The sequence below is a fragment of the Ambystoma mexicanum genome, chromosome 8 (assembly GCF_040938575.1).
Source record: "Ambystoma mexicanum isolate Mex_15411 chromosome 8, UKY_AmexF1_1, whole genome shotgun sequence".
NCBI lineage: Eukaryota > Metazoa > Chordata > Amphibia > Caudata > Ambystomatidae > Ambystoma > Ambystoma mexicanum.
Genome location: NC_090929.1, coordinates 14385712 through 14399330, shown reverse-complemented (window position 1 = coordinate 14399330; position 13619 = coordinate 14385712). Strand labels below are relative to the sequence as shown.

The 13619-nt window shown below is 48.4% G+C and overlaps 1 protein-coding gene across 1 annotated transcript in view; it reads left to right on the top strand.

The window, feature by feature from the left end:
* Window positions 1-13619, top strand: part of CERCAM (cerebral endothelial cell adhesion molecule) — a 244422-nt gene that overhangs the window by 23330 nt on the left and 207473 nt on the right. The window contains exon 2 of the mRNA XM_069609141.1: window positions 10516-10626. Within this exon, the coding sequence (XP_069465242.1) occupies window positions 10516-10626 (111 nt within the window). The remainder of the gene's footprint in view (window positions 1-10515; window positions 10627-13619) is intronic.

Genomic DNA, 13619 nt, shown 5'->3' with positions numbered 1-13619 from the left:
TGTCAGGCAGCTTTGCCTCTACCACCAACTGTCCATTCCCCCCACCCCCAGAGAGACTCTTCCTGTCAGGCAGCTTTGCCTCTACCACCAACTGTCCATTCCCCCCACCCCCAGGAGGCTCTTGCTGTCGGCAGCGCTGCCTCAATGGCCAACTGTCTGTTCCCCCACCCCCAGAGAGACTCTTCCTGTCAGGCAGCTTTGCCTCTACCACCAACTGTCGATTCCACCCACCCCCATAGAGACTCTTCCTGTCAGGCAGCTTTGCCTCTACCACCAACTGTCCATTCCCCCCAACCCCAGAGAGACTTCCCATTAGGCAGCTCTTCCTCAACCACTAACTGTTGATTCCCCCCACCCTCACAGAGACTGTTCCTGTCAGGCAGCTTTGCCTCTACCACCAACTGTCCTTCCCCCCACCCCCAGAGAGACTCTTCCTGTCTGGCAGCTTTGCCTCTACCACCAACTGTCCATTCCCCCCACCCCCAGAGAGGCTCTTCCTGTCGGCAGCGCTGCCTCAACGGCCAAATGTCTATTCCCCCACCCCCATAGAGAGTCTTCCTGTCAGGCAGCTTTGCCTCTACCACCATCTGTTAATTCCCCCCACCCCCAGAGAGACACTTCCTGTCAGGCAGCTTTACCTCTACCACCAACTGTTGATTCCCCCAACTCCCAGAGAGACTGTTCCTGTCATGCAGCTCCGCCTCAACCACAAAGTGTCAATTCCCCCACCCCAGAGACTCTTCCTGTCAGGCAGCTTTGCCTCAACCGCCTACTGTCTATTCCCCCCACCCCCAGAGAGACTTCCGGTCAGGCAGCTCCGCCTCAACCACCAACTGTCAGTTCCCACACTCCCAGAGAGACTCTTCCTGTCAGGCAGCTTTGCCTCTACCACCAACTGTTGATTCCCCCACCCCCAGAGAGACTCTTCCTGTCAGGCAGATTTGCCTCTACCACCAACTGTCCATTCCCCCACCCCCAGAGACTCTTCCTGTCAGGCAGCTTTGCCTCTACCACCAACTGTCCATTCCCCCCACCCCCAGAGAGACTCTTCCTGTCAGGCAGCTTTGCCTCTACCACCAACTGTCCATTCCCCCCACCCCCAGGAGGCTCTTGCTGTCGGCAGCGGTGCCTCAATGGCCAACTGTCTATTCCCCCACCCCCATAGAGACTCTTCCTGTCAGGCAGCTTTGCCTCTACCACCAACTGTCGATTCCACCCACCCCCATAGAGACTCTTCCTGTCAGGCAGCTTTGCCTCTACCACCAACTGTCAATTCCCCCCAACCCCAGAGAGACTTCCTATTAGGCAGCTCTTCCTCAACCACCAACTGTTGATTCCCCCACCCCCAGAGAGACTCTTCCTGTCAGGCAGCTTTGCCTCTACCACCAACTGTCCATTCCCCCCACCCCCAGAGAGGCTCTTCCTGTCGGCAGCGCTGCCTCAACGGCCAAATGTCTATTCCCCCACCCCCATAGAGAGTCTTCCTGTCAGGCAGCTTTGCCTCTACCACCATCTGTTAATTCCCCCCACCCCCAGAGAGACACTTCCTGTCAGGCAGCTTTACCTCTACCACCAACTGTTGATTCCCCCAACCCCCAGAGAAACTGTTCCTGTCATGCAGCTCCGCCTCAACCACAAAGTGTCAATTCCCCCACCCCAGAGACTCTTCCTGTCAGGCAGCTTTGCCTCAACCGCCTACTGTCTATTCCCCCCACCCCCAGAGAGACTTCCGGTCAGGCAGCTCCGCCTCAACCACCAACTGTCAGTTCCCACACTCCCAGAGAGACTCTTCCTGTCAGGCAGCTTTGCCTCTACCACCAACTGTTGATTCCCCCCACCCCCAGAGAGACTCTTCCTGTCAGGCAGATTTGCCTCTACCACCAACTGTCAATTCCTCCCACCCACAGAGACTCTTTCTGTCAGGCAGCTTTGCCTCTACCACCAACTGTCCGTTCCCCCCACCCCCAGAGAGACTCTTCCTGTCAGGCAGCTTTGCCTCTACCGCCAACTGTCCATTCCCCCCACCCCCAGAGAGTCTTCCTATTAGGCAGCTTTGCCTCTACCACCAACTGTTGATTCCCCCCACCCCCAGAGAGATTCTTCCTGTCAGGCAGATTTGCCTCTACCACCAACTGTCAATTCCTCCCACCTCCAGAGACTCTTCCTGTCAGGCAGCTTTGCCTCTACCACCAACTGTCCATTCCCCCCACCCCAGAGAGACTCTTCCTGTCAGGCAGCTTTGCCTCTACCACCAACTGTCCATTCCTCCCACCCCCAGAGACTCTTCCTGTCAGGCAGCTTTGCCTCTACCACAAACTGTCCATTCCCCCCACCCCAGAGAGGCTCTTCCTGTCGGCAGTGCTGCCTCAACGGCCAAATGTCTATTCCCCCACCCCCATAGAGACTCTTCCTGTCAGGCAGCTTTGCCTCTACCGCCAACTGTCCATTCCCCCCACCCCCAGAGAGACTCTTCCTGTCAGGCAGCTTTGCCTCTACCGCCAACTCTCCATTCCCCCTACCCCCAGAGAGACTTCCTATTAGCCAGCTTTGCCTCTACCACCAACTGTCCATTCCCCCCACCCCCATAGAGACTCTTCCTGTCAGGCATCTTTGCTTCTACCGCCAACTGTCCATTCCCCCCACCCCCAGAGAGTCTTCCTATTAGGCAGCTTTGCCTCTACCACCAACTATTGATTCCCACCACCCCCAGAGAGACTTTTCCGGTCAGGCTGCTCTGCCTCAACCAGCAACATGTGACTGTAACCCCCAGAGTTGCAGTCACATGGGCATAATTGACTCCCGCTTGTGGCCTAGTAGATCTTATTAGATTGATGCACTTTGCTTGTAGGACTATTTTGGCTCCCTATGCCAATTGGTGCCGTACAAATCTATCAGTGTGGCATTTACTGTGTGTTTCGACATCTGCATTAGCAAACGTGCAGAAGACCTTCCAAGCGTAGTGCATCATGCGTGACGTATACGAGTTATAGTGTGCATTCCATGGAGAAGCTACATTTGTAGCAGGCTATGTACTCACACATTGTTCCCCACAGGCCGCAAGCGTTTACTGGTTGAATACCCAGTAGCTGACTTAAGCCCTTCTCATCAGATCTTTATTGTGATCTTCTTTAATCTCATTAGTTGGATTAAATCACAAGTGATATCATGGTTAAGATCAGTGAGCTGGCAGAGGCTTGCCATTGCTTCATGAATATAAAATGGTTCCAAGTCATTCTTACCTTGGCCTGGATCACTTATTCTAGTGCATTTTTGGTACTACCGCAGCAGCCCCTCTGCATAGTGTCCCCAGACATCCGGTACTTTCTGACTGAAGTAGCGGGGCATCACACAGGCAGCAGCCAACTGCTAATGGGCGGCCATCTTGGAGCACACATGTTCACACTTTCCCCTCCCATCCTCCAGGTGCAGACTACAAAGTAGCCCTGTACATGCACAGCACAGACTTCTTGGTACTTATAGTGGCATGCTAAGTACAGCACACCCCCACTTTCTGAATAAGTGAGGAGCGTTGTCAGCCCTACAGATAAGGTGTGTATTGGTCACTTTTACTCCCAAAAAATAAAAACAGAGAGTCAAAATACTCACAACATAAAACAGGAAAAAGACCTGTAGAATCTTGCACCCCTGCTTTCACTATCACAGCTTCATGGATATGTTTGAAACAGTAGTGCACATAGTACCAAAGGAAGGAAGGACTATTTTAACTGCCTGATTGAAAGAAAGAAACATGTATCTTTTAATGTGCATAAATAACATGGTGCAAATAAATAAATATTACAAAACCATTTCCATTTTTCAGTAAAAATATTTTACTTGCCTATAAAATACTCTCATTGGGAATTGGACTTACATTTTTACTCTCTAAAAAATCATTTTACTCCCAACTTTAAAAAATAGGGAGTAAAATACTCACACTGCCAAATCTTATCTGGAGCCCTGAGTGTTGTAATCCCCCACAGGTGGCAGACTCTGAGCATCCCTTATACCTTCCCCAGAAGAGGCACATAGGTAGACATGCACCCATTCAGACCCGTGTGCAAACCTATGAAAAGCCCTGGGAAGGTGGAGTTAGATGAGTATTTCAGACGGGAGCTCTTCGAGATCTTCTCCTAGGATCCATGCGTATTCGAGCGCAGTTGTAATACAGATCCACTCATCCATCTCACTTTCCCTTAAGAACCTAATTGCCAACCACACCTCTGTCTGATCCACCCACCCCCTCCTTTTAACTTGTAGTCGTTCAAATAATAGGGATTATATGCATTACTTCCTGCTTAGAGATGTTGACGAGTGGTGGCAAGTTACACTCCTAGAATGTATTAAAGTTTACCTATATTCAGTTGTTTCTTTAATCTTTTTTTCTTAGTGGTCAGGGTTCTGATTTCTTTCTCTGAGAGTACGTTGTATCAGGACACGTCTATCGTGTTGTACTTGGTTCTCCCCCCCTTCTAGTAGTTATCGTCCGAAGTCTCAAAACTCCTTTTCTTTCCTCTCCTCTGTCCTTTAAACCTTTTGGGACGTTGTCCTATTCTGGCACCATTTGGCATATCTTCTCCTTGTCCCAGAATGGCCAGCCACGCAGTATCATCTACTCTATCTTCTGATCACTCTGGTCTTCTGGAATAGTTTCCAACTTGGGGATCGCTCCCCCTGAAGGATTGACAGATGTATGTTCCTCAGGTTTATGCGGGTTTCCAAGACTCCGACAGAACTTGTCAAGATTCCATAAATCCCAGAAATTGGTTCAGGATCATCTTTGATCCATAGATTGAACGTCTTTTCTCTGTATTGTGGGTTTTCTTGCGCTGTATCACTTTAAGAGTGTTACTTTAGTTCACAGTGTATAGTTGTGAACGAAATGCCCTGCTGCATAGTCTCCTGCAGGCCACCTCAGGTACCCCAAGTAATAAGGACAGATCCGCCCCACTACTACTATTCACAGATGTTGCAGCAGTAACGGCTAAAATAGGGAAGGACTTGGTCAAATGTTTATCCGAGTTTGTTAACTTCTGTGAGTGTACTCTTGCCATAAACATTGGTACCAAACCCAAAACCCAATTGACCCAAGCCCACATTTATAGTAAAAAACAAGCGCTTGCACAGAGGCATTGCTAGGGGGGCTATGGGGGCTGTAGCCCCGGATGTTTTGGTTGTAGCCCCGGATAGAAGCACAGGAGGTACAACCAAAAGGCTAGCCCTGAGTCCTCAACATCCTGACATTAGCGTAGCCCTGTATCTTTTACAGAACTAGCAACACCGCTGCCCATGCAGTTGATGGCAGCCTTTGACTACTTGAGGATTCCGTTTGCACTAAATTTAGCTTGTGTGGTGCAGATTACAAATGCCCAAACAAAATTGAAGCTGTCGACAGGAGAGAGGTGACACTCTATGTAAAGATAAGGAACTTGGCCAAAAAAGCAGGCATTGTGTTACACACAGCAAACACTGTGGTGCAGTCCGGTATCCCCTCGTTACGTCACCTAGAAAACTTCCCCTACACTTACTGATCCTGCCTGTACTTCCCCTACACTAATCTTCACATTGTGAAGGTGGCAATGCATGTGGTTAAGATTAGCTAAAAGTTAGGGTTGGGGTCAGAGGATGGTGGGGTAGAAGCATGGCCTTCTCTGTCTACGCTCCAAGACTCTGGAACCTTCTCCCCATCAACATCAGACTTGCCCCATCACTTCTACAGTTCAGGAAAGAGCTCCAGACCTTCCTCTTCGAGGAATTGCTCATCCCTAACACCTAGGTCCACACACCCTGCACTCCCCACCCTACCTGAGACTGGGTGATCTGATCCCCACTGTTTCCTCCCCTGGTTGCTTGTCGATCCCTTGCTGCCAATTGTCCACCCTTGCCCTCCCTGTTAGCTCCCCAGTCCCTTGTATCTCTGCTTCCCTCACTGTTTTCTTCGCCCTATGTTTATAAAGCGCTCTGTTCTTTTCCAAAGATAGGTCCACACTCAATAAATAGCCTAATAATAATAATATGGGGTCAAAAATAAGTGGGGTACAGGGGGTCCCCCCTGTAATGACGAAGTGAATGCTAGGGGGCAGTGAATGCAGGGGAAGTAAAAACATGCACCCATGCAGTCTCTGTATGGGGCTGGAAAAGGGGGACTAGGCACCTCTGAGTGCTTTAGCACAATTGATAATACCTTCATAAGCAAGCTCCTTGGAGTTAACAATTCGGTATGTAGCACATGAAACTAGTGCAGACCAGATTTCGGATATTTTAATTTCGGATTACAAGGTCAAATTTGTTTACTGAAACATTTTATAAAGAAATACAAAATAAACATCCCCACCTCTTTCCCTTCTAATGCTGCATAAAGACCCATGTGGTTCCAGTATGAGCGGGATGTGGCACAGGGCCAACCCGCAGGACGCAGCATCTATCCTTGGAAGCTCAGCTGATTCAGTGAAACAAAATGGCTGCCGTGTGGCAAAAAAGCACAACTATCCAGCCAATCACATCATAGTGACATCACACTGCATACCCAATCAGGTACTGCTTTAACAGAACACACTAGACACACACCCACGAATAAGTACATGGACATTTTACAGACATTTTACCAAAAACCTATTTATAACAGTAACTTGTTTATTTGTATTCCAAAATACATTACAATATGTAACTTAATTGAAACCGTTCAGTAAATATTTTCAAAGCATCAATCAAGTGAAAACGCTTTTTATTAACATTAACACATGGCGTCTGCCATGTTGCAAGTAATGATGGATGAGAAATTCAGCCAAAGAGTGGAAAAGAGGTGTGGTTGGAGGTAAAATGTGTGGGGCTGAGAGGAAAAACCTATAGATTTCACATAGCATTGGGCATTAAATGGATGGGACACAGAGCCAAACTACATAAATCCATCCTCACATGTCAACCTGCATTGAAAAGCATTATAAATCTACATTCAAAGTCCCTATTTCAAGCTCTCAAGTTAAAGCTCTTATTTTAATGACAACAGTTTCGGCTTTATAGCTAGCACTTTCAGCGCCACCTAATAGCCAAAACGAATGATATTTGATGACTGCTTAAACACTGCAGCCAAAATGAATTAGATTTAATAGTTGCGAGTAGTGGCGCAAATGTGGCATAAAGTCTAATGTACAAATCTTCCAAGGCCTCAGATGAGGTACGTTTCTTTTACACTTCTCTTCAAATACGACAAAGTCGCAATTCTTTTGAAATCTTCAGCATAGAACCGGATGCTGCTAAGCAGAGAAGGTATTATATTCATAGTAAAGGATAGTTTCTCCTTAATTTCTGAAATGCAAACTTCACCAGGCATTCCTGCAGTTGTTTATATATAAATGTTAAGGGAATGGCCCTCATTATAGTTTTGGTGTTATCGGTCAGATTACAGGTGCCGGCAACGGTACATTAATTCCCATTCCATGGAGTCCTAGGATTGCCAGTATTACCGCCAGCGGCACTGGTAATACCGGATGTTTTTTGCCGCTGGGGTGCCAGACTTACCTCCAGCTCTTGGTTGGAGGTAAATCAGGCCCCCCCACTGGCCATCTTTGAGTTTGGTGGTTCGGGAAAAGTTATGGTAATGAATAACCACCATTTTCTTCCCACACAGCCAAACTTTTAATGAGACATAATGACCCTCATTACGAGGTTGAGAGTAACCATTATGTGCGAGCGGCGGGTTGCCCCCAACCCCATACCACCCTTACCTCTGCAGTAATATCACAAGTGGTGGCGGTAAGGGTTAATCCCCATTTCCATGGAGTCCAAATGGGGACACGTTGCTAGCGGTGCCGGTGCTTCTGTGACGACCATGCCGGTAGGGGCCTGAACTCCTGGAAGGTCAGGCCTGCCAGGGGATCTGGGGCCCGTACCGACATCGTTGTAGTATGGCAGTCCGGAAATGGTGCTGGTACGTTGCGACCTGCACCCTTAATTTCGGAGCGCCATACTTGGAATGAGGCCCAATATCCTCTAATGTGTCTTTACACCTTGCACATGCTACTAAATTTGCAGCAAAGTTCCGTCGCTTTACTTTATCAGTAATTTCTATCTTCAATGCATCAAATAGTTCTGGTTACTTAAGGCCCATTTTCTTAGATAATCCTTTTATTTTATTAAGCCAATTATCAATGATCTTATTAAAATACAATCCACAGTGTATAAAATGTCCCCTACAAATGTTCTAAGTGGTTGGTCTGTTTGCAACATGATTTAAAATAAAATAGCAAAATACTTCATTTGGCAGTCGCTTCAATGGAAGTGATGCCCAGGTCAAGCCTAATCACACAAATACCATATAGGCCTCATTATAAGTGTGGTGGTCCGGAATCAAGGGTGCCGGTAAGCTTACCGGCACTCTTGTTTCCAGACCGCCACACTACGAGTCTGCTTGCCGGTGCCGCTGTGCCTGGCAATTCTGACCCTGATGGGGGCAGCGCCCCCTGGCAGGCAGAGTTGCCATGGAAGCGCTAGCACTGCCAGCGACAGTGCTAGTGCTTCCGAGTCCCCATTTCCCAGTACTCCATGGGGATGGGGACTTACAACCCCATTGGTGGCACCGGGAAGCCAGGCCGCGGATCCAGTGTTACAGGGTAACCGCCGACCTCGTAATGAGGCTGGCAATCCTAGTACCTTTTTCCAAAATGTCCCTTTTAATACAGAGAATTTCCTGGTGACACTTAGTGGCTGGAATTCAATCCCATATTGAAGACCAGGAATGAAACTCTGCTCATAGACCGATGCTTGGCCTCCATGCTTGATACCGCAATAAAGGCTTTGACCTGATTCCTGAGAGAAGATGGCTTGCTTAGGGTTTAAGTCTTTCATAGCCATTTGTTTCGCCGAGATCAAAGTACCCACGTAAGGATAGGACTCACATCTCCTGAATATTCCAGGTCATAGGTGTATAGAGACTGCTCTTATGGAACAATGTGGTCTTTGTTTTTGAGGCGTTAATCTGTAAAAAGTTAGGCTTGGAGTTTGTCAATAGTGAGGCAAGCAAGCGTTTCATGCCTTCAGCGGTTTGGTCTCAATGGACCACATCATTGGCATAGCCAAGCCACTGTACATGTTTGTTTGCTATTTTAGGAAGAATAGCATTTATTTGAGACAAGGAAGACGGCAGGTCAGATATAGAAAGATTCAAAGGCGAAAGCAGTAATACGCTTAAGACCCGTGTTAGTAAAAATAGGTTCTGATAAGTCCCTTGATAACCGAGGCAGATTTGTACTGTTGTATTAAAAGAACAAATCAGACTCCATAATCCTGCAGGCAATCCCCATTTACTTAATTATACCCCACATGTTGGTCAGTTGACACTATGAGAAGCTGCGCTGTAGGCCACGTCGTAGGATAAATGGTTTTGCCCTAAGCATTAGGTTTTTCAAGATTGCAATATTGTGGACTGTAGAGCATTGCTTCATAAAGCCAGGTTGGAACATTTGTAATATTTTCCCTTGTGTTGGCCACTTTTCTAATTGGCTTGTGTAGTAGAGATGCAAATAGCTTGCTGGGACGTCTAGCATCGCTAGTAATCTATAATCCGCTTTTTATGGATGGGAATAATAATAAATTCTTTCCAAGAAGCCGGCATTACATTGTTAAGAAGTATCTTTCCAAAAATATTATCCAACACCGGCAACCAGATTTCACTCTTTGGCTTGAAATTCGTGTTTGAAAGACCGTCCGGAGCAGGGGCTCAGGAGTTCTTAAGATGTTTAAGTCGACAGGAGAGAAAAGTCTCCGCATTCTGTAAGCATACAGGTTTGAAATCACAGAGGAATGGCGTAGGAAGTTCATATTTTTATCATATAACTGTTGGATATATGAAGTCCAAGATGATCTATTAATTGGGTTAATTTAGAAACTCTCAGTGGAAGTACAAGTCTTTCCATAAATGTTCCAAAACTTTCTATCATCATTAGCTGCTAATATACATAGTAGAGCGTAGTAGAGTGTAGTAGAGCGTGCCAATCGGCTGTCAGCCAGGCTCTATGGGAAGATTTATAATCCTTAATGAGACTTCCCCAGGAGATCTTACTAACACATTTGTTATGTTTTTCCTCTATGTACGCTTCTTTAGCACAATTATAGCATCATCCCTGTTCACATGGCACCTCGTTGTCGATTTGCTAGTTTCAAGAGAACCAGAAGGTGCACCTTTCCTAATGTTTAGATTTCTTCTGTAAGAGGGCGCGCGTTGTGTTACAAAGGGCACTGCTGATATCTTTTTTAGAGCTTCTATATTTTTGCAAGTCCATCGAATTGCAGAATCACTATTCTGTCTGAGACATCTCCTCCCTCCTGCTGTTTTTCCTCCCGTCTTAAGTGATCAGAGGTTTTGTGTGTGGGACCTAAGGACATGGACCGCAGCAGCCGGTGCATGTGACGTTGTTTTCTATGTTGGAGCATGGCTCCATAAACCAGTGGGTCTGGACCAAAAGGGGGACATGGATAGTGGACAGTTCATGTCACCAACAGCAATATGTTTTCTTATTACAGGTGTGCAACCGACCACAATGTTGACAACACCAGTGAAATTCTGAGGGAGTGGCTGACGGCTGTACAGAAATATTACCACGCCATTGAGTGGCGCCCCCAGGACGAGCCCACGTGAGTACCCCAGCCTCTCTATGCCATTGGTGTCTGAGAAGGGGAGAAGATTGCCCAACTGTTCCACCTCATTGTGCATGTCAGTGCACAAAAGGTGTGTATGTGTGTCGGCGCACACCCATGTGTGTGTGATGCTGTTATTTGGTCTTTGCACACATATTCCAGGATGTTCCATCTCTGTCTCTTCTGGGGACAGAGGTGCCCCAAAAGTGTGCTTCTATGAATGCATGTTACTGTGCAGAAGTGATTATCCACAGACGGTTAAGCCCCACACACCCTTTCATTGCCTATTTCTGCCATACGAGACTGTGTGGGATGTGGTACAAAACGTCGCTGCTGAGCATGTCTGTCTGCTGCTTTTTAAGAGCACAGCCAGAGGGGTGCCTGAGGCCTGAGGAGGGATGTGGCTATGGGATGGTGCTCCCGCCACCCCCTCCAGGCCCAGTATTGAGGTTGTAGTTCCTACTTTATACCCGAAAGGGTTTGTGTGGTCTTGACATGGGCTGCTTCTGTCACAAGCTTTGATACTCTCCTCCCTGATGGCTACAAGATCCTCTCTGCACCCAGATCCACCCGGCCTGGAGGCGGTGTAGCCCTGATCTTTCCTGAGTGGATTCCTGCCGCTATCATTCCCACACAGACCTACTCTTCTTTCGAATGCCTTGTATGCAGGCTCTCTCTCTTGCCTAGCCATTCTCTTACTGTTGCTACTCTATACCGGCCCCCTGGCCAAATCACCTCTTTCCTCTCTGATTGGGCTGACCTCTCCTCCCTCCAGGCCACTACCATTCAACTCCTCTTCCTTGCTGACCTTAACATCCATCTCGATTCTCCCTGTCCCTCATCATTGCTTTTCCGCGACCTCTGCGACTTCCTCACTCTCTCTGTCCTCCCCTCTGGCCCAACACACACTGCAGGTCACACACTTGATGTCTTGATCTCTACTGGCCTCCCCCTCTCTATCCCTCTGACTACTCCTCTCTCCTGGAGCGACCACTGCCTCCTCTCCTCTCATCTCTCACTCTCTTCCCACCAAGCCAAGCCCACACCAACACTGCCACCCACCTTCTCGGACATCCGACCTATGAAGCGTGTGTCAGTTGAGGCTTTCGCTGCCGCCTTCTCCCCACCTTCTCCTCCTCTGGCTGACTCACACCCTGACACAGCCCTTTCCCTTCTCTACTCTTCTATTTCCGATACTCTTGATGCTCTTGCCCCTGTCATGAGGATCCGCTTGAAATCCAAAGCCAAGTGCAATTCCTAGTTTGACTCCGACCTAGCTACACTTAAACGAAAGTGTAGGGCAGCTGAGAGGAATTGAAGGGCTTCTTGTTCATCCTGTGACAAACTGGCCTGTCGCCTGTTCCAAAGGCAATACCGACTCTCTGTCCTCACCAAGAAGAGAGTCTACATTCAAGCCCATGTCTCGGCGGCATCAAACAACTCGGCTGAACTCTTTAAAATATGCAAGGAGCTGGGCAACCCTGCTGCAGTCTCTACCCCTCCTGTTGCCTCTCAGGCTCTCTGCGATGCCCTTGCCTCTCACTTCATTTAAAAAACCCAGGACATCCTATCCACCCTTACTTTGCCTTCCCTTCCCCGCCCCTCTCCGTCTATGCCTGCTGACCCTCCTTCAGCCACCCCCCTATCCCCTTCTCGTCCTTTCCTCATTTTCCCCCGATGAGGTTGCTAGACGAGTCCGATCTATGAAAACCTCATCACAACAGGTTCATCCCTGTTCCTCTAAAACCATCAAGGACCACATTGGCACCCTTGCTCCAGCCCTGGCTGACTTTTGCAACCACTCTTTTGCCTCTGGATCATTCCCCTCCCCCCTGAAGCACTCCCTTGTGCACCCTCTTCTTAAGAAACCCACAGCTGATCCTACCTGTCCGGCTAACTATCGCCCAATTTCCATTACTCCCTTTCTGGGCAAACTCCTGGAAAAACTGGCCATCTTTCAGCTCAACCTTCATTCTGGCACGGTTGGCTGTCTCCATGACCACCAATCTGGCTTCAGAGCTGCCAGAAGCACGGAAACTGCTCTCCTGAACATCCGTGAGGATCTGCTCTCCAACCTTGACGCTGACATTCCCTCTGTCCTCATCCTACTCGATCTCTCTTCTGCCTTTGACACAGTCAACCATACCATCCTGCGCAACCATCTCCGTGATAATCTGGGTATCACTGATCAGGCTCTGGCTTGGCTGACCTCTTTCCTTTCTGATCAACACTCCCAGGTCCAACTGGGGTCCTTCCCATCATCTATCTTCCTCTCTACCTGTGGGGTTCCCCAGTGGTCTAACCTCTCGCCCTGGCTTTTCAACCTATACTTGGCAACTCTCGCCCACTGCATTGCCATTTTCTGTTCAAATTTCCAGTGCTACGCTGACGACACTCAACTCATTTTCAGGCTGCCCTCTGCCACCTCCTCTCCCTCTCTCATCTCTGATTGCCTAACTGCCATTCAAGATTGGTGTGCCGCCAATGATCTTTGTCTGAATGCCAGCAAGACGGAGATCCTCCTCATCGGCACACCTTCACCATCCTTTCCCCTTTCTCTCTGGCCGGCCTCTATTGACCCTCCTCCTACCCCCCACCTGCAAGGCTAAGAACTTTGGGGTCATCTTTGACTCCACCCTTTCCTTCTCGGCCCACATCTCGAAGGTCTGTAAAAAGTCAAATTTCCAACTGCACCTCTTCAGAGGTACTCTGCCTTTCCTCTCCTTCCCCCAGAAGCTCATGGTATCCCAAGCTCTGGTTCTCTCTAGCTTGGACTATTGTAACAGCTTCTTTCTAAATCTACCTGCCTCTACTTTCCGCCCTCTGCAACTAATCCAGAACAGGACTGCGAGACTTGTCCTTGGCCTCAAGCCCCGGGATCGTATCTCTCCAGCTCTGAAATCTCTCCACTGGCTCCCAGTGGATGCAAGGATTAAATTCAAGACCCTCTGCATTGTCCACAAGGCATTCTGGGGCCTGGGTCCAAAATA